The sequence below is a fragment of the Xiphias gladius genome, chromosome 15 (genome assembly GCF_016859285.1).
Source record: "Xiphias gladius isolate SHS-SW01 ecotype Sanya breed wild chromosome 15, ASM1685928v1, whole genome shotgun sequence".
Taxonomy (NCBI): Eukaryota; Metazoa; Chordata; class Actinopteri; order Istiophoriformes; family Xiphiidae; genus Xiphias; species Xiphias gladius.
In genome coordinates, this window is record NC_053414.1 from 29,921,413 (window position 1) to 29,942,778 (window position 21,366).

General features: G+C 40.9%; 1 protein-coding gene across 2 annotated transcripts in view; it reads left to right on the forward strand.

The window, feature by feature from the left end:
• Positions 1-21,052, forward strand: part of sh3pxd2aa (SH3 and PX domains 2Aa) — a 100,165-nt gene extending 79,113 nt beyond the window's left edge. The window contains exons 8-15 of one of the 2 annotated variants that reach the window (XM_040147486.1): positions 2,109-2,222; positions 6,496-6,579; positions 12,508-12,625; positions 14,022-14,425; positions 14,556-14,570; positions 14,807-14,856; positions 15,397-15,516; positions 16,029-21,052. In XM_040147486.1, the coding sequence (XP_040003420.1) occupies positions 2,109-2,222; positions 6,496-6,579; positions 12,508-12,625; positions 14,022-14,425; positions 14,556-14,570; positions 14,807-14,856; positions 15,397-15,516; positions 16,029-18,047 (2,924 nt within the window). In that variant the 3' untranslated portion in view covers positions 18,048-21,052. The remainder of the gene's footprint in view (positions 1-2,108; positions 2,223-6,495; positions 6,580-12,507; positions 12,626-14,021; positions 14,426-14,555; positions 14,571-14,806; positions 14,857-15,396; positions 15,517-16,028) is intronic. The other variant, XM_040147487.1, reaches the window with a different exon arrangement.
• The last annotated feature ends 314 nt before the right edge of the window (positions 21,053-21,366 follow it).

Sequence of the window (21,366 nt, forward strand, 5' to 3'; positions counted from 1 at the left end):
CAACTACATTAATGAAAACAGTTTTTTTAGTCCTATAGATATCCCAAACGCTACAAGTGCCATACTCAGCAGGTCTTGACTTTCATACACACTCTTACCAAAGAATATCAAAATGTGATTGGTGTAAATTACTCGTCTCCTGGTCATTTGGTTTTGGTTGTGACCCAAAGTGATGTGTTTTTTCAATTGTGACAAGTCAGCTTAGTGAATACTGTAACAGAATGGTGTAGATGTGACCACAAACATCTAATTTATCAGTCGTACTCAAAGCATGATCTCTACAGCTAGTATGGATGACGCAAGTGAAATTTAATTTGAATGCAGTGCAAAAGTGTAATGTTAATCTTTGATATTTGATTCATTCCTGAGTGGAAAGCCTTTCCGCTCCATGAGACTCCCTAAAGACTTAGTTAAATTTTGGGAAACAAAGGATAGTTAAGCTGAGAAAATGTGGACCATCCAGCAAGTTTCTAAACTACTGCGAGGAGTTCTTTGTCTGTTTCGCAAAGCACTAATGTTTCATTAATGAACAATGTTGCAAAGAATCCCCAGGCATTTTGCCTCGAGAATCTCTAATGGCAGCAATTCAGCATGTTATGATGACTCAGATGGCTAAAGGGTGCACTTCTCTAGGCCATCTTTAGCTTTGTAAGTGGATGGGCTCTGTAGAAGGCAATATCGGTTGGTCAGTCAGTCGATGTAGCACTTTGTTCCAGACTGAAATATCTCAGCAACTACCGGATTGCTTGCAATGGAATTTTAAATAAACATTCATGCTCCTCAGAAGCCTAATGATTTTTGGGATCTCGTGACTTTCCTCTAGCGCCACCATGAGGTTTGCAGGTTTGGTTTTGAGTGAAATATCTCATAAACTATTTAATGGATTGGCATAACATTTGGTACATTTTTTCTACAGGATGAATTGCAATAACTTTGTTGATCCCATGACTTTTCCTTTAGCAACGTCATCAGGTCAAATTTATCACATATTCAGTTAAATTTTTCCACATATGCATCTGAAATGGATGGATGAAGTTTTCTACAGACATTCTTAGTTCCTAGACAATGAATCCACATAACTTTTGCGATCCCCCAAGTTTAGGGCAGGTTGACACTTTTTTTTTGGTTTAAGTGAAATATCTCCTCAACTCTTGGACGCATTGCTGTGGAATTCCACACAGACATTCATGGTTCCCTCAAGATGAATCGTAATAACTCTGGTAATCCCCTGACTACTTTTCTTGTATCACCGTCATTCGGTCAAATTTTTAATTTGTCTGATACTCTGGGTTATGACCAAAAACCAAAACGCTGGCAGTTCCATCAGCCTCATCTTTACTTTGTGTTTTGTGCTAAATAACAAATGATTGTGAGCATGGTAAACATATAACTGCTAATCATCAGCATGTTAACATTATAGTTATGAGCCTGTTGCCATGCTGATATTAGCATTTCACTCAAAGTACCGTTGTGCCTATGTACAGCATCACAGTGCCACTAGCATGTCTGTAGACTTGTAGTCTTGTAGGTTTTTATACTGTACAGTGTTTATTTTTCCAACTTGGAGACACATAGCCCGGGGATGACAGCAGTACTACATGTAATCAATCACTGACAGAAAACCACATTTCCTAATGAGTAATTATTAAAAGTTAAGTATTAATAGTTTCATCCTCAAAATTCCTAGGTGCTTTTTAAACCTCTGGTGATATATGTTTTGCCTCAAGCTCGAACACTTTCTTCTCTCCAGTTTATTTCAGAGTCTGGTTCTATAATGATGAGAGCTTTCCAAGTAGTTGAAACTTCCAGTTGAGTCCGCCTCAGATCTTTCTATCATGCTGATACAGACAAGCCCAACATATTAGGCGTACAGTATTATACACAGACTGAATGTGCTATATAGCCAATGCATGCTCATTGACCCTTATGGTACATTGTGCTACAGCTGACAGATGAGCAACAGTGACATGTAATTTCCATTGTTTGGTGTAAATCACCACATGGGAAAGATGCTCACTGCCATCCTTCAGGCCTTGGTGATTGTTAGCAGTACTAATATGTTCATCTCTCTGCTTTTTTCCGTCTCTCTCCTTTATCTCTCTGTCAAGGTTGGTGGTTTGTCAGCACAGCAGAGGAGCAGGGCTGGGTGCCAGCCACATACCTGGACTCTCAGAATGGAACTAGAGATGATTTGGATATTGGCACTTCCAGGACTGGGGAAGGTTAGCACATACACAAATACAAACACAACATTATTAGAATCATAAAACACAGAAAGACATAAATGTCATACTGGCTGACTCGTTATTCGAGAAGTCTGCATGGAACAGGCCATGATTTCTCAATAATGGCTTTTGGTGGGTGGTTTTTTTGTGCTCACATCTCAATCCAAGACTAAAAGCAGTAAACACACATTTCCAGACACATATTAGGAACCTTGAAGACCAGTTGCAGCACCATGGTGAAATGGTACCAGACCGTAGCCAAAGGGTTTGCAATATTTAGGCACCACAGAAAATTCCTTTCAACTCCCCTGGGAGGCTGCAACTCTTGCAGGAGCCTCGTTTTGTTGTGACCCTTTCCTCCCTAATGTTTAGTCTGACTGTTGTAATGGAGCCTTTCATCACTGTGTCAGAGATAGAGATAAATAAAAGTATGCACACATGCATGTTTAGAAATACCTGCAAAACTCTTCTGTGGATACACACATGTACACAGTTTATCTGCAGTAGTGTGTGGAAATGAAACAAGGATTGTACAATGGTTTATTATGCTTTAGGTGCCACTGGATTATCTAAGAAACATTTTCGGTCTCTCATTAAGATATTGAACCGTGCGCATTCTGAAAGACACACACACACACACACACACACACACACACACACACACACACACACACACACACACACACACACACACACGCTCACCCACACGCACAGTTGTCACAGTTACTGTTATTAGCTGCTTTCATTCATTTCTTGGGTTGTTTTACACTCACATTCACACACCTAATAGATGTTGGCAGTGCCTGTAACAGAGAGATATTTTACAATCCTCTATGCTGAAGGTGAAACAGCTTAATAGATATGGATTCCAGTAATTGGAATGCAAGTTCACATAGTAGGCGAAATTTCGCTCTGCTAAACTGTGACGTGTGTCTTATAATTAGTTTCGAGGTAAATTTTCTGCTGTTTCTGTCTGTGATAAGACAGGTTAAGTCAATAACAGCAAACTACATTACACATGTCAACAGCTACATGTCAATTTTTAGTAGCAACAATGGCAGATACTCTTACTGTTTACTTCTCAGTGCAGCAGGAGTTATTTGATAGCACTTCAGAACCAGTCAGCATACTGACCCTGTTCTCAGTTGAGAACGTATGTGGATGCTCACAGGTTCACAAAGGTGCATAAGTACTGGCAGCAGAGTGCATGTAGCTTGTAGCCTGAGAAGGCAAGTAATTTAACTGTTTACGTGATTTAAAAATCAAACGGCTGTTTGCTTGCCACAGCCACAGACACCCTGGATTTCATGACTGTGGACTAGAATCAAACCGGCCAAGTCTACAAAACCATCTGAAAGTTGGTATTTCTGACACGTTTATCCATAGTGGGCACAGGTGATATCAGAGCGGCTCTTCTCAAATGCAGGGATCACATCTCCAAGACATATTCAAACTGTACTGACGTCACCTTGTCCTTTGCTAGTGCAAAGGACAAGCTAGAATTTAGAAAGACACAAGCTTAACAGACTTAACAGCTTACTAGTCAAGTAAGATTTTGGGTAATGTAGGTGCCAGAGAACACGCAGAATAAAAGAGATGATATATCTGATTCTGCTGCACTGATTTTTAATCCTTTTTGTTTTTTTTAACTGTCCATTGTGAGTCAAACAATGTTATAGGAGTGAAATGCTAAATCAGTAGAGTACTCTTTTAATCACTGAGATTTTGGAACTCGGCAATATTGATACAGATGTCTAATGGGGCAAGAAATACAAGCAGTAAAGGGTTAATGTAGATTATCTAAACCACGATATAATAAACAGGAATTATCCTTTAAACCTTGGTGGCTCTGGCAGCTATGTTAAGAGGGGTACACTCTCATTACATTTTGTTTACTCACTGTCTTCCTTTACTGTTAACCAATGAACTCAAGTGAATTTATGAGGGAAGTGTCTGAGCTCACAACTACATACAGGTACACACACACACACACACACACACACACACACACACACACACACACACACACACACACACACGCACTCTTTCCCCACCATCCCCCCGTCATCTGTTAGTGGTCCCAATTTTCCCATTAGGTCTTTGTGTTTGCACACATCGTCACTTCTTATTTCGGATCTCCCCTTTCTCGATTCCTGTCGTCTCTTATGTCTCATTATCTCTGCGTGGTCTGTAACCTAATTCCACTGACAACTCAGCTCGCTGGACAGGAACCGACAGGGGCAGCCCAGCACTGCTGAAATTACCTCGAAATAACATTTCCCTTTGTGCCTTCCCTCAGCTGATATATTAATTAGGAGGTCAACAGGAGTAGGGTGGTACTTAGAAGGATGGAAGGAAGCAGAGTGGACTCAAAAGGGAGAGGAAGAGGCAAGTAGCAGAAGCTCACAGAGGGAGAAGGCGGATGCTGAAGGAAAGATGGAGAGATAAGAGGGTGAAGAGAGGACAAGTTGGAGAAACTGAGTGACAAAGAAGGAATTAGATTTCTACAGTCGAAAGATAGATAGAAGACAAGTGTTGTTTCTATCTAGCCTTCCCCTCATGAATGTGTTTGCTCTTCATGTGGCCTCAGAGAATGCACTAAGATAGGAAAATGACATATCATGTTGTGACTGTTACTTTATTATACAAGGTTAGAACTAATGAGGGGTGAAAGAAGTCAAGAGTTCAGCGCACAACAGCGACTCCCACTGATATACTGTATGTAGACCTCATCAATTAACAGTTTATGTCAATATCATCTCTCCTATCAGCTGATCTTAACTCTTCAGTAGAGAATATAGAAATGTTAGCCACCTGGTTTGCCACTTATCATGCAGCTTAAAATTTGGTTTTATATACACTGCAAAAAATCGAGTTATTGTCAACCTTATTCTTTCTGTTTCTAGATACTGACACTCATTTCTAAAAAAATTCTAGAAATAACTTGATCTCTAGTCGAAATAGGTTGAAACATTCTTACAGCAATGTCAGATATATTTTAAGGATATAATGATTTGGACTCAATTATAGACAGCAATTACATGATAAGATGCAAGTTTATAGTTTGCTGTATATACATATACTGTAAATGGATCCTTACATAACATTATGCTTAACTGGGTGCTCAAAATAGTTTCCTCATTTATAGATTTGTGTTGTGGAGTGAAGAAAAAACAACAAATGTAGTATGTTTGCTCCTTTTTTCTTTTTTATATCATCGTAAACCAGACTGTTGGTCAGACAAAACAAGCAATTTAAAGATGCTGCCTTGGACTCTGGGAAATTGTAAAAGGCATTTTACCCCTTTTCAAACATTTTATAGTCTAAACATATAATATTGGGGAAAAAATTCCTTTGATTTAGCTGAGGTTTGTGGTTGGATGGTACACACTAACTGCTTATTTTCCTGTCAGAGTTAAACACTTGACCAAGATGCCTGCTAGCTGACTGTGATAGTATGTGTGAGGAGAGAAATATGGCAAAACTCGCCGATGACCACCTAGCTAAGGGCAGCTGTGATGTTTGTTTTGGTTTCACATTCCTGAGGGGGTAGAGTGGTGAATGTAGGCTGAATTAACAACTCTCTGCCACTATCAAAAGCAAACATAAGAAGTACAGAGATGGGATTTATTGCAGGTGCTGTACAGGTCTACCTATTAAAGTAGTAGCTCAGTCAAGTACACTCTGTTGTCCCTTGTCAAAAAAAAACACCCAAAATAGGATGAATTAACATGTTTCATTCAGTGAATATACATAATATAATAAATATGCACAAAATAGTACAGTACACATTCAACAATAAATAATGCTAAGTGTAACACATTGGGGTTAGCCACGAACCATACTGAATAAACAAGGGAGATGCTGCCCATGAAATTAATCTTTCACATGCAATTTGATTTTTGCTTTTCAGTCCATACATTTTACATTTCAGGAATTGAAACATGTGGCTTAAATTAAATCGCAGAATATGTTTTGGACCATGTAAGAAAAAAAAATAAAAATAAAAAAAAAAAAACTTTTGGTTGTTTTCATTAAACAGCAACTAACTGGGTATACTTACAAAGCCTTTTACCAATACAAAAAATGATCAACCGGCCTCATACTTGACCTAGAGAAGTTGTTTATTTGTCCCTTGGAAACCTTTTCTGTGCTACTAACAACAGCTTTTTTTTTTTTGCCTTTGTTCACTTTGCTAATTTATGCTTCTCAAACTAACTCCATGTTTGATTCTTTGTTTTCTCTTTTGTTTGCGCCTCATTCTCATCAGTTACTAAGAGACGCAAGGCGCATCTGAAGAGGCTGGACCGCCGCTGGACCCTCGGGGGTATAGTCAACCGTCAGCAGAGCAGAGGTGAACATAGAGGCAGCTGGCAGACACACACACTCACACACACAGAATACATAGTTAGGCTAAATGTACAAAATAACCCACATGAATGAGTCTGTTTGTCTCATTTCCATGAACCAAGCAGCGCAGAGCGCAGTCAAGTGTGCCCTGCCCAGTGTGCCGTGGGCGTGCCAAGCACACTATGGTATTTTAGTGGCCAACCATGCCTGATGCATCTGCAGAGCACTTGGAAATGGGTAGGGGTCAGAGAGAATATATTATTATACATTATAGGTAGGCGTGTCAGGTTGTGACAATCATGCCCAATCACATTCACCACTTTCATCCCCGTCAAACACAGGACTCTTCCCATCATGACGTAGTTTAAATTGAATTCACTTTTGAGTTCTCTCTGGACGTGTCGAAGATCTGATCATCTTCTTATCATCATGTATTCCGTGCATAGTGCAGCGTTTTATTTGTCGTACAATGATTCATCACTATTTGCCGTTAAATACCACCCCACATATGTACAGAGAAAGTAGAGTTAAAATGTGGTCTAATTTTATGTTTTATTTCTTTATTTCTGAAATTATTTTTAGGGGTTAATTCCGTCTATAATTGCCTGTTTTGCATGCAAAAATGATTTCTGACAATTTGATAAGGAAATAGTTGTCTGCTCAACCTTCAAATTAAAACATAAACGTGACCCTGGTGATGATCCAAAAATAAATTAGGATTTTTAAAATAACACTCTAAATAAAAATGGGTTGTTACTTAGGGCCAGACTCAGTAAGAAGCCCCAGTTATCTGTTTTCAGAGCGGACAGTCCTGAGGGAGTTATTAGTGGCAAGAGAAGTTTTAATTGATTTTGAAATGATTTTTTTTGAGTTTTTAAATTGAAATGAAATTGTGCACTTTCAAAATTATAATAAAAAGGATTAGCATACAAAGTAGAAAACGTGAGCTCATGTATTGACGCCTTAGGCAGTTCTGTTCGCTAATGAAGACTGTGAGAGGCAGAAGCTCGGCCAAAGCTAGTGGACCTTTGACTGGAGAATCAAAACAAGAGACAATAATCACAAAGTGTCTGAAACTGTCTCATTCATCCACACATACAATACAATCCTTAAAAAACGAATATACAGTACCATTGCCAAGCCCCTCCTGTGGTCTCGCTCTACTGTACTTTCACAAATTTTTGTAGCCACATGGTAAAGAATCTCATTTACATCCTCACTAGTAAGCCAATATCAACCGGCCTCAAGCATCTACCGGGAGCAGCACATTGGGCAGCCATGCATCAGCTCTGACAGTAAAATCTCAAATCTCACTCCATCAAACTTGGATACTCTTCAGCTCACACTGAGCAACAAAATAAATGGACTGCATTGAACAGATTTGGATAATTAAGGCTATTCAGCTCCCACAGCCAAAAATGCAACAACCTCGACAGCCACTGAGCCCTGTGAAAATAAATGATTGTATAACAGTGTTGCTGCTTAATTAAAGCAGGCTCCCTTAGGTTTAAAATGCTGTTAATGAGTTTCCCATTTTGCTTGTAGTCCTTTAAAAAAAAGACAAGCGTGAAAATATTCTTCCATGGTTTTAATTTTTGCATTTGGCAAGTTACCTGTGGATTTGTCGAGTAACTATTGCTTTAATGCTGAAAGAGAGACATGAGTCTATGCCGGAAAAAACACAGTCTCTTCTCTTGGGGGCAAGTCGGCGCTTTCTAATCCAGACCTCTCTCAGACTGTCAGTTAGGCACCTGTCTGGTTCCAGGATTAGGCAGGGCTTCTAACCGACGCCTAGTAGTTATACTTTGTTTATGGAAGCTGTTCCTGGACCCTTGCAGGCTCTGTAAATGCTCTAACAACAGTCTTTGTTTGTCATTATCATAACATAGCCTGGCCAGACTGGCTCATGGTACGACCCTCTCCCAGACCACCGGGCAGCAGGGCATAGATTAGTGAGTCATCAGAGGGGACGAACAGGGCAAACTCAGGGCGAATGGTATGTGCGTCTATTCTAGAGAGCACATATTGACTTATACTGTACTGGAGAGAAATACATTGAGCTACTGAGAGACAAGGGACCATTACTCATTCACTTCCCCCACACAGCTGATTTAGGAATTCAAATCAGCAACCTTTTACTCACAGATTTAAGTGACTAAAGTAGAAATATTAAATGATAACCATTTACATTATATCGTCATTCCGGGACTGGAATCAAAGCATACAAATCGTATAGTATATCAATTCAGGGGAACAGTGTTAGCCAGGTCTGCTGGAATGCTACCTAACTAGACTTGTCTCCCAAAATAGTGAGACCATGCCCAAATGAGCCAGTGGTAAGTGTGAAAGTGGGCCAGCAGCCCAGTCTTCTGAGAGCGTAGATGAGTCACTTGGCTAGCTGTCACCAAGAGAGAAGGAGGGTATGAAACACTTTTGGATGCCATGTTCTTGAAGTCCAGTACTACTTTTTAATACACCTAGATTTTACTTTCTTAGAGCAGAGGTAGTATTTCAGCTCACATTTTTCTGTCGCTTTATTTAAACTTGCCTATCTTTTTGTTTTGGACATTGTGATGGCTCCTGGATTTTAAGCCACATTTGTTTACACTTGAACATAGCGTATCCCTTTCTTCAAAATGTTTTTTAACAGTGAAACTTCACAGTGCTCATATGTTGAATATTACCACACACCAAACCTGGAGTCAGGTAGTATTCCAGCATATAGAAACTGTGCACAGAGTGGGAAGTTTGTAAACAGGGAAGTTAATAGGGGTAATGGTAATGGTGGGTTCACCATGCTGCCGTGTAAAAATGTCTCCTCCGATATCATTTCTTGCATACATTTATTGAATGTCACTGCAAACATGCCTTTTAGGCATTTGCAGGGCATGGCCACATTGCAATATTTTGTAGGAAATCACTACGCCTGTTAGCATGATTTAGATTTGCTAATGTCAATACAGGTACCCAGAAATGCAAAATATTGCCATTGAAGTCAAATCCCAAAAAACCTTGGCCAAATCTGCACATTCACAGTTTGCCCTTACCACTCTCAGCACGTGTTTTTGAATGAAAGTCATATGATCAGAAATCAGAGTCAGCTGTACTTTATGTACAGTATGCATTTGGTGATCAAAAAATATGAAGATTGGTTGGAGTGACAACTTTGTACACTGAAGGTGCTGGAGCTTGATATTTTTTCCTTTGTAGCAGATACTGCTGTGTAACATATTCAGTAAGGCAAACTTGGTTTAGCTTAGCTAGGGATTGTGAAACACTGCTATGTACCTCTATGATGTATTTGTTGAAGGAAACATTGATAAAGCCACATGTAAGGTTAGAGGGGACTTGAGAGAAACTGAGGACAGAAAAGTTTCACATTGCAGCTGGTGTTACTGGCTACGTTGCAAACAAGCTAAGAGCTCCTGGACCAGTAGCTCTTTTTCCACCATTGAAAATAGTCTCACCATGAAAGCTGCAGCTGTTGTTGACTGGAGTCATGTCAAACTTAGTTTCTGTGGATTCTCCAAATTTTCATTCACCACCAATCTTCGCTTTGTGACTGTTTTACTGTCTGGCGACATGTTGTCCAGCTACTGTATGCTGTCTGCCTGCCTTTGCCTTAACTTGGTTCAACTGTGCTCCAGTCGGACCTGGAACAAACAGCAGTATGTGCAGGTAGTGGTTTGTGTTTGTGTTGAATAGCTTGGTGCACTGGATGCCTCGGGGTGGCTATTGAGAATAATATGAGTGCCAGAAAGTTCAGACAACCACTGGAAAGTGTAGGAAACTAGTCTGTATTGTAATTTATCTTGAAAGTTCTAGCACTGTTAGGAAAATAATAATTAATCTAGCTAATATTTGACGGATACCAAATCTCAATCTTTCCACCTTTCTCCTGTCCTTATCCTCCACACTCTCCTGTCATCTCCAATCCCCCTTTCTGCTTTGTGAATGGAGGCTCCTCTGTCCCTGCCTGATAATGCATTGCTGAGCTGGCAATAGAAAGTGGGTGAGTGAGGTTTTACAGCTCCGCACAGACACTTGAGATACAGCTTGATTTAGTAGCACTGGCAAAGGACAAAAACAAAGACCCATCACATGGGATTTATGTTCTCAGAGGATGTAATTTGCTAATGGAAGAAAGCAGTTGTATACTGTGCAGCCTTTTTGCTGACACAGACTTCTTTGCCTTTTATGTGACGCTTCATAAAGAAGACGAGGACATGATCCCGAGTTCTAGACAATAAAATGAGGGCACGTTTGGAGCTGAAATTAAATTACTGAACTTCTCTTGTTGCTCTGACACAAAGCCAGGTCAGGCTGTCTTGACCTCTCTGGGGTTACAGATTGGCTGCTGATGGAGAAGTGACCTCATTGTGTACTCGGCAGGGGAGATGTGTCATGCTCTGAGGTTCAATACGAGCCCTCCTCCCTCCGCCCTGCTGACTGCAGTCTGCGCTATCACAGAGCACTAGCATTTACAGCAGGTCCCTAATCTGATTTATAGAGTCCCGCTGACCGCCCGCTCAACTCAGTGTTCTGTCCCTGCACTGTGACGCAGGTGCCAACACACACAGACAGAGATGGACACCGAGGCATGTGTACAGCCCACAAAAGACACACACACACACACACACACACACACACACAAACACACATACACACTCACACACTCACATTGATGTGATAAATAAATGTGATCAATTTAATCTTTAATTTTTTATTCCGGTCCTCTGTGAATTAAAAGCAAGAACATGATAATCTACAACAAGCACACTGATTTAGGTAGATGTTGTGGATTCCTCTGTAAGCCACCCCATTTGTTATCCCTGTCCATCTGCAAGTACTCACCCTGACTTCTACACACACACCACTCCACGCATTATGCTTTGCAAGCCCAGATTCAGGGCCAGACATTCCACTCCTCTCCACATTATTGACCTCAGCTGCTCTGAAATGACAGGCAGGAGAGGAACTTGAATCCCCACCGTCTGGACATACCCCACCTATTGAAAGCATGCATCAACATGAATAAGCACATGCACGCATACCTCTGAGATATCATCCCTGCCCTTCACATTTCCTTCAACAATCTCATTCCCCTCAGCCATTCAAGGTCACATACTCTCTTCTGCAACTCAGGTCTCTTTTATTCTGTACATGTTTAGATCCCTCTCCATAGCAGTTTCTTACCCCCTTCTGTCACATTTTCTGCCACCAAGGTCATTAAATTGCATATGTAGATGATTTTCCTCCTCTGCACACCACACCAATTAATCATCCAATGAAATTAGCCAATTTGCTGTCTGCTGATCACCTATTCCACTGCTGGGAAACCTGGTCTGATCTATCTACCAATCGTTTGTCTCCTTCTCTGCTCCCTTCTTTTGCCTTGGAGTCTTGAATCCCCTAAACTTCTCATGCTCCCCACTAAGCCCACTGTAGGATTTCCTTCCCTACAGGGTCTTGGAAGCCAAACAGTGCATAAGAGAGGAGTGGTGGTCAGATAAGGATCTGAGAACGGAGATCTTAGCCCAAATATCTTATCATCTCAAGGGAGACCCTGATGTAGGCCTGCTGCTAGAAGAGGAATCTCCCTCTGGAGAGAGACGAACCCTAGATCAGGGTCCAAACAGCCAGAATGAGGCCTACCGTGGATAAGAAACAAGCAGCAAGGGGGAGAGGTTCAGCCAGTAGAGGGAGCTGTTTGATATTATTGTGTAGGACAAGGGGGGGGGGGGCTGTGTTTGTGTTGGTATGAAAATAGAGTATTTTAAGTAGGTCACACTCACCATTTTTCCTCTCATAAGGCTTTTTGAGACAATGTAAGTTGTACAGTGGTTTAACCTAACAATGTAAGACTGTTCAATGATAGCATTTCCTCGCTTTGTCTCTTTTTCCTCTTTTCTTTACCCCTCTTGATCTCCAGAAGAGAAATATGTGACGATACAGCCATACACCAGTCAAGGGAAGGATGAAGTCAGCTTTGAGAAAGGGGTCACCGTGGAGGTCATCCAAAAGAACCTGGAGGGCTGGTGGTACATTAGGTGAGTAAACACTGATAATAAACGATGCATCAGGTGACAGAACCACTGCTGAATCTGTCTAATGTCATCCAATTTCAAAGCGAACGAGTCCTCAGAGAACACTGACATTGTCCGTGGGAGTCAGTGCTTAGTGCCGTGATCAAGGCAGCAATTTCCTGCAGCTCTCACTTGCATAATGGTATTGAGAAGAAACCATTAACATATGGCGCTCTCCACAGATCAACTGGTTGTTCTACCTGGGACTTCTATTGTGTATATGTGCGTGTCTCTCAGCACACTTGCACACGTGTGTGTTATTTACCCAGCCAGTGTGTATTTCCTGCCTCTTGTTTGTTTCCTTGTATCCCCGGGGCTATAAGAGTGGAGCTCCACTGCGCAGCTGATTACTATCACATGCTGCCTCATGGCATATCACCTACACATGGAAATATACGTTAAGAGTGTTCATGCTTATATATACACAAGCATACATACAGAGCCCTGTTAAAGGTGTTTATGCTGGTGTGATATTTGTGGTATATAGCCAATATGAATACACAAACTGCTAGTTCAAACATCATGTTCAGTCCTCAGCCCTCACTGCAATACACAACGAATCATTTTAGAGCATGTTGTCCAACAAGAAATAATCCTTCAGCTGTGCTTCTGAGTCATGCTGCTCTCAGTGGCCCTTTTTTGTACAGTGAGGTCCAAACATAGGGCTTTTTTAGTCATGGGGACTCCTTGTGGTCACATTCCTGGAATGATCAAATCTCTTTTGAGCAGAAAATGGCCCACCTAGAGGCAAATTACTCAGACTTGCATTTGGAACATGACTTATTGTTTCACAAAGCACTCTAAAATGACTCATTTAGCATAACAATGAATGTTAAAATGTGCTGAACCAGTGTTTCTTTGCATATATTATGGAGTCTGTTTACTTGCCTCTGGCTACCTCTAATTCACTAGAATTAGAATAGTGGCGTTTTTTTAATACGCAGGATCTTACTTGGTGTATTTTATTACATACTTTCATGCAAGAGAATGAGCAGATTTTCAGTTGTTTATCCGTTCTAGGTATAGATTATGGTTCCACCAAGTTCAGTGCATTGTCTTAAAGGGGGTACTCCAGTGATTCCAGTTTAGGGACTCAAAAAAGACAGATTAAAAAATAGAATTGTCGAAATCATTCAACAGAGGCCAAAATATCCCGATTTTTAGTGCCTAGTGTGGGCCTACATTTCTCTTAATGCAATCAATAGCATTATTTAGTGCCCAAGAAAACCCCAATGACATACTAAAATTTACCTCTATGTGTAAAATTGGTGCAGCGCACCTATAAATAGTATAAAACAGGGAAAACAGGCAAGAATTCAGCAAACTACAATATTAATCATTCTTTCTTTATGTGTTCCAGATACTTAGGGAAAGAGGGCTGGGCCCCTGCCTCATACTTGAAAAAGGTGAAAGAGGATTTCTCCCCCCGCAAGAAGACCCTGACAGGCCCAGTGGAGATCATTGGCAACATCATGGAAATCAGCAACCTCCTGCAAAAGAAGTCGGTCAGTGAGAAGGACATTCAGACGGATGGAGAGGGAAGCACCACACCCGAGCGCCACATCTCCAAGAGTGAGATCAGCCTGCCCATGCCCTATAGCTCTGAAATAAATGCGGAGACAGGCAGGAGGCTGAGTGCAGGCCGTGACACCAACAGTCCATGTCTAGGAATAGCAGCAAGTGCTGCTTTAAATGAGAATAAAGGGAGAGGTGAGCCAGGGTCCCCAGCTGTTGCGAGAGTGGCACCGCATAGAGTGGAAATTGGTGAGTATTTGTGGTGTTTTAGGAGACAATTGAGCTTTCTGTAACGGTGCATAAAGCAGTAAATGTGCTGTAGCTTAGGGGAGGAGGATTTTCATGAGACATTAAGACATGTCATTTCCCATTTGTGTAGGCTTCGATTCTGTAGGTAAGCTACATGGCTGGTGTATCTAGTTGTGGTGGTGGTGATGTAATAACAAATACTTGTCACACTAACCTGTGAGGCTATTTAACATGGGATTTTAAAATGTTTGGTGTGTGGATTTCTATTTCACTTACATACTAAGAATTTTTGACCTGTTTATGTTTCTTAGCATAGGTTTTACCTTATGAAGGATGAGTACATTGCATTAACACTTTAATAAGCCATCATTTTGTTATCAGGGTCTCCAAATCTGAGACAAAAACCCCCCCCAAGGAGAGACATCAACTTGGTAAGACATTTCACAAGCTACTAGTTCCTAAAAATACCCTTAAAAACCCTAAAGAAATAGAGAGGGCATTCTTTAATGTTACTGTATGTTCAACAGAAACATGTAAGCATGTAGCAAGTACCCAGTAAAGAATGTTCTTGCACCTTTACAAATAAAAAGTTTTTCCGAGCAAGTATAAAGAGTGTTAATAAGTATATAATACAAAGAAAGATTGATAATAAGCTCCCAGGTCACTGCAAGAGTTGGAATAGCGACAGTAGTAATTGTAGTAGTAGTAGCAGTAGTACTAACAACACAAGCACAATTTCAGCTTGTCTTTGATCATCTGAATCTATTACTGTGCATACTTATAAATACTATGACTTCTACATACTATGACATTATCATCATGTGCAGTCATAACTCATATCTTGAAATGCTTGATGATGTTGTGCGTATTATGTCTTAGGTTATACTCAATCTAAAGTCGTAGTCAGATAGACTATAAAGATGTCTTAATATGATTTCAGCCGTTCATATCGCTCCTCCTTTGCTGTACAGGGATTCCAGTTACCTAAGCCACCAGAGCCCCCTGCCGTGGAAGCAGAGTATTACACTATAGCAGACTTCCAGTCCTCGATCTCTGATGGCATCAGTTTCCGTGGAGGACAAAAGGCTGATGTAAGAGGCCAGATCTACATTGTTGTCACTGAGACGAGACAGTCAGGGCTCATTGAATATGTATGTCTACTGAGTGCTCCCCAGATAGACAGGAAAGCTGAGGCAATAGAGATACGACCTTGAGATTTATGTTTGAACATGATGATGTAGACAGAATTTGCTGTGCAGAGACTCAGGTGAAGATGACAACATAGATTCCTTAAGATTTTTTTTAGTGGAGTTATGTTGAGCTGGCACTACTAGACAATGTGTTATTCCTTGACAATAATGTTTGTGAAAGAAGACTGCAATGTAATGTAATAATTCATCTACATTTTGTTATATACTGCTGTAAATTACGGTTAGGGTTAATTGAGCATGTCTTTAATCAACTAATCATGGAACTCTTAATGGTAACCCTTGCTCTTGCACTTGTCCTTGTCCTAAGCCTAACCTATTTCAGTGTTTAGCAAGTTTGACTAATGTTTAAGAAAATATTCTTTTAAATTGCTTTTTTTCCCCTTGTTGTGTAGGTGATAGAGAAGAACCCTGGAGGCTGGTGGTACGTGCAGATTGGAGAGATGGAGGGCTGGGCCCCATGCTCCTATATTGACAAACGTAAGAAACCCAACCTCAGCCGACGAACCAGCACCCTGACCCGGCCCAAAGTCCCGCCGCCAGCTCCACCTGTCAAAAAACAAGACTCTGAGGAGGCCCCCCCTCCTGCAAACTCTGCCCCCAAAGTGTCAGAGCCACCTAACAGGCCTGTGTACGAGGAACCTGAATATGATGTTCCTGCAATTGGATGTGAGGGTGAGTCCGACACAGATTCTTTGAAGGATGAGCGCTCCCTGGATGTGAAGATAAGCAACGTGGTCAGCGACAAGTACCGCAGCTCCCCTCCTTCTTGCAAGGCCTCCCCTCCTGTCTGTAAAGCGTCTCCTGTCTTCACTCATCGAAGAACCTCCTTCAGGTCTGTAGAGGAGGTTGCTAAAGAAGAGTGTATTTACGAAAACGATGGCTTCAGGCCAAGTATTGGCATTGAAGGAACCTCAGCCAAAGGTTCCAGTGAGCCCAACTCCCCAAAGAGTTACCACTCATCCACAGTCCCACGAAAACCCTCTGGATCCTCACCCTTAGCCGGTAGGCCCATGAAGACCATGACGCCAGAGATGAATCGGAGGAGCCAGACCCTGGGCAGACACATAGATATCAGCCTCAGGTCCCAGGACAACAGCCCCCTCTCTTCATCAGATGAATTGAGCAGAGGCTCCAAGAAAGGCCCTGCCTTCACCCGGGATGTGGAGCAGAGAATAGGGCAAAGCCCCTCCACCAGGCCCAAGCCTTCTGTCAGACCTAAACCACTCCTTACCAAATCAGAGCCCCAGAGCCCTGAGAGGATGGACATCAGTTCTTTAAGACGGCAGCTGAGGCCTACAAGTCAGTTTCGACATGGCATCAAACCTTCTCGTGGGGATGACTCTGAAACAGCCTCTGTTATCTCCTCAGAGGACTCAATATGTTCACGCAGCACCTCAGATCTCTCCTCTGTTTACTCAAAAGGGAGCCGTGGTGACTCAGATGTAGAAGGCCCCAGTCTCTACCGCTCCCTGGATACCTACAAGAAGGTCCAGGACTCTGAGGTCAGCTTCCCAGCCGGGGTGGAGGTTGACGTTCTGGAGAAGCAGGGGAGTGGTTGGTGGTACATCCGTTGGGGCTCAGAGGAGGGCTGGGCTCCCTCGTACTACTTGGAACCTGTCAGACAAGTGGGTGATGCTGGTGGTTTAGACTCAGACGGACATGGGAGTTGTGGGAGTAAGTCCAACAGCCTGGAGAAAAACGAGCAGCACGTTTTGGCCCTCAATAATATGAATATTCAGAGTCTGACCCAGCAGCATCAAGGCCTGAGAAGAAACACCCCACCAATTCCATCCAAGCCTCCCGGTGGCTTCTCGAAGCCGTCGGGGATCGTTAATGGAGGTGTACGGATGAGGAATGGGGTACGCCAGGTGACAGTGAGGCCTCAGTCTGTATTTGTGACCACAACACAGCCAGCCAAGGATGCACAGTACATGACTGGATCTCTGAGGCGAAATGAATCACTTGGTAGAAGCGATCACTACGGTTCTGGTTCTGCCACTCTTGGTGTCCGCCGAAATGCGTCCTTCAGCACTGTGCGTCCACATGTAGTTGTTGAAAGTCAGACGAGGCCTGTTGAACGCTCCAGCCTGGGGTCTTCAGGGAGCGCATTCAGCACAAGCAACATCCAGGACGGCCTTAGCAGAGGTAACCAACGCAATGGCATCCCTGTGTCCACAGTTCGGCCAAAGCCCATAGAGAAGAGCCAACTGATCCACAATAACCTTGGCAGAGATGTGTATGTATCCATTGCTGACTATCGTGGTGATGAGGAGACGATGGGTTTCACTGAGGGCACCTGTCTGGAGGTATTGGAGAGAAACCCCAATGGATGGTGGTACTGCCAGGTGCAGGACAGCCTGCTTCCCCGCAAGGGCTGGGTCCCCTCCAACTACCTAGAGCGGAAAAAGTAGAACCAACCCCACATCCTTCCTTGACCCTTCATTCCACCTCCCTCTTTTGATTTCATCAAGGACGTGGGTGGTATCACTCCTCAAGAATGTTACCCACAATCTCTTGTAAGCAATATGTTCTTGAAAGTGTACATTTATGAAAAGACTGTGTGTAAAAAGAAATATGTTTTAATCTGATAAGGAAGGACACTTTTAGTGCTGGTTTACTAAAATATATAAGAGGAGGATTGTAAAGATTTTAAATATTCTGGCTGGGAACGAGAGGCAGAAATATGGGATTGGTCCCCCCTTGAGTGAGGAAATTTGCAGAGGACAGTGTCTTTGAGATTTAAAATGGTATGAATGGGAGTGATAACCTCTTAAAGAGGTTTGCGTCATGTAATACAGAAGTTGAGCAGGGTAATGGCTATGCTTATTCCTGCCCATCACTGACTATGATGGCCAATAAGTGCCTTTTGTATTTGATCACCTGAATGGAGATCCTAAATGGTGGATGGCAAAACATTAAATCAACCAAAACTCTTAAGAGTGCCATAGGCCTATGAACAAGAGTAGTACCAAGAGTATTTCCATGACCAATTAAGAGCTTTGTTATAGATTGCAGACACAGTGCAAAGCTACAGTCTAGAGTGCTCTAATTGGTCCAATACACACATTAAAGGAAGGAAAACGAGATTCAAGGAGCTCAATTCTCCAGAGAATTTATTCATTTTAATCCACAAGTCATCAAGCAAACTAAAACATTTAAGTCTCATTATCAGTATTTTTATTTAGTTTCATTGTTCATGTTACAATGTCTTATGTTGATGCAATTCTTCCTTAGAGAATTATTTCTGCTTTCTTGTGACATCTGTTTTCCACCAACAGCCTAGAAATGGAAGTGTTAAAGCTCCTGTCTCATGTTGTGTACCATCTGAAACTGGCAGTAGGTGCTCCAGTTTGATAGATTGGCATAGTTTTGTCATAGATCCTCAAGCCCCACAAAAAATATGTAGATATGCATGTTTTTAATCTCAGACTCTCTGGGATAATACGCGTATATAAAAAAAAAAACCTGTGAAACTTGAACAGTTGGATATTTTAGTTTCCTGGAAAAACAAAAGAAACACCTTATAACCTGAGTGCTCTCCAGAACAAAACCACCTCATATCTGGGTAGTCATATACCCTCAAAAAATGAAATCAATTAGTTTACAACAATTTAGGTTTACTATAGTGTTTTTAGCTCCAGGAACAATTGATTTTGTATATATTTTGTTTTGTATTCATATAACAATACCACTGTTATGGAGTTGTGTACTGGAAATGTGGTGAAATAATTGAATCCCAGGGACATATTTGCATAGTATTTAGCCCAAAATGTGATCAAACCAAAGAGAAATATCATTTCATTGGCTGTTTCTTTTTTATTTTAGTATTTATTTATAGTAAAGATATTATAGTGTATTCATCAAAATGCCTAAAACAAGGTTTCTGTACTGAACTGAAAAGTTTTCCTATCAGTACCTGGAAGCACTTGATACAGTTTCTCAAATATTGATTCACTGAAACAAGTAAATTGTAATATTAGATATTGCGGTGCAGTATTGGTTTTGATATTAAATAGACAGCAACATAGTTTATTATCTTGTTTCAAAGTTTAGGTATTTTTTCACATCTTCATTTGTTGGCTTTCATATCACAAATAATAATATATTAATAAAACTTAGCTGCCACCTAAAAATATCAAGTTAGAAATAATTCTCCCCTAATGCTGAATTTAAATCTGAGAATTTGAAATTCTGAGCTAAAATCTAACTTTCTAAATTCAAATGGCTGATGTTCAAGACTGCTGAAATACATTTTCTAACGAACAGTGTAAGCTGTCATTATGAGGCTGAACACTAACTTTTGATTATGTTTCTGCTGGACAGTATCATATTATTAAACTAAGTACAGTACCTGCTAGATCGCAGTTATCTATTTTAGCAAAATCTTTTGTTTTTTTATTTGTTAATTTGTTAGTTTGTGATCACACGGTGACAATAATGAGGAACGGAGTGGTTCTGTTTTGTGAATTAGTGCACTTTAAAATAGTTTTTATGGTGCATTAATGTAAAGATGCAGTAAATACTCAGCATATTATTTATTGAGTAAGTTTTTGTAATTATTTAATGTCTCTCTATTCTTTTTCTCCTCACCTCAAATGAGAGGAGGTAGTCTTTAATGAGTTCTCTCCATGACAGTGAACATGGCAGTCTCTTTGAGTAGAATTGGAGAAATAGAGACCTCTTGTGGGAGGTCACTGGAACTACAACATGATTTTTATCCCATCCTCAAGCCCTATTTATCGGCCATCCTACCTCAGTGCAATAAGAAATGCACTGCTGGTCAGTGAGATTCCCCAAAAACTGTACAGAAACTTAAGGGTTTTTTTTTTTCTCTTTTTTTAATCTCAGTGCAGCTAAAAGTATTTTTGTAGTACGTGTTTTGTATTGGGCAATAATTTATTTTTTTGAAAATTTAAAAAGTCTCCTTTTTTTCTCTATGCTGTGTGCTGCAACTTTAGCAAATCATTGGGCACTTCCTTCATCTTTATTGTGCTTTACATAATGCCTGATTTTAAGCATATTTATTTCGAATAATTTTATATCTTATCACGATTTGACGTTAACCTCATCACCCCTTCAAAATTTTACTGTATAGTTTTATACAGATATTTTTTGTTAAGCAAATTGGACCTCAGTCTCACTAATAATGTGCAAAATGACGACTCGGCAGTCAAGAAAAATTCAAAAACATTTAGTCACATATGTGAGGTATTTGCATTCATTTTGATATATGAAAATAAGGACCCATAAATAATAAAATAAATAATCAGGCCCCTGATATTGCTGTGAGGCAAAAAGCCCCCTTCCCATCCAGACGAAGGCATTATGTAAATGTGTTGAATCACTTTTAACATTTCACTCCAGCACATATTATTATTGCATATCGCTTTGTTTGATCAAGCTGAATTTACTTGCAAGGGAATCGCTCTGTGTTGAACATACATTTAGCTGTGTAGCATCTATCTTTGTTCACGCTTTTTTTTTTTTTTTTTTAATGCCCTATTTTGTCAAAATCTGAAATGTACCTGCGAGGAAATGTGCAATAGAGAAAAAACACATCATGTTTCAACAAGAGGAAAAATATCACAGGTCTAGAAAAACGTGAACAATGCCATTACATCTGTTGGGAGTAGATATTCCTGGTCAAACTGCCAGTAATGAGCTTCTACCATTGTCTAAAGTCATATTTAGGTCTGCCTAGAAGAGCAGATGTGTAAGGCTCTAAAAGCA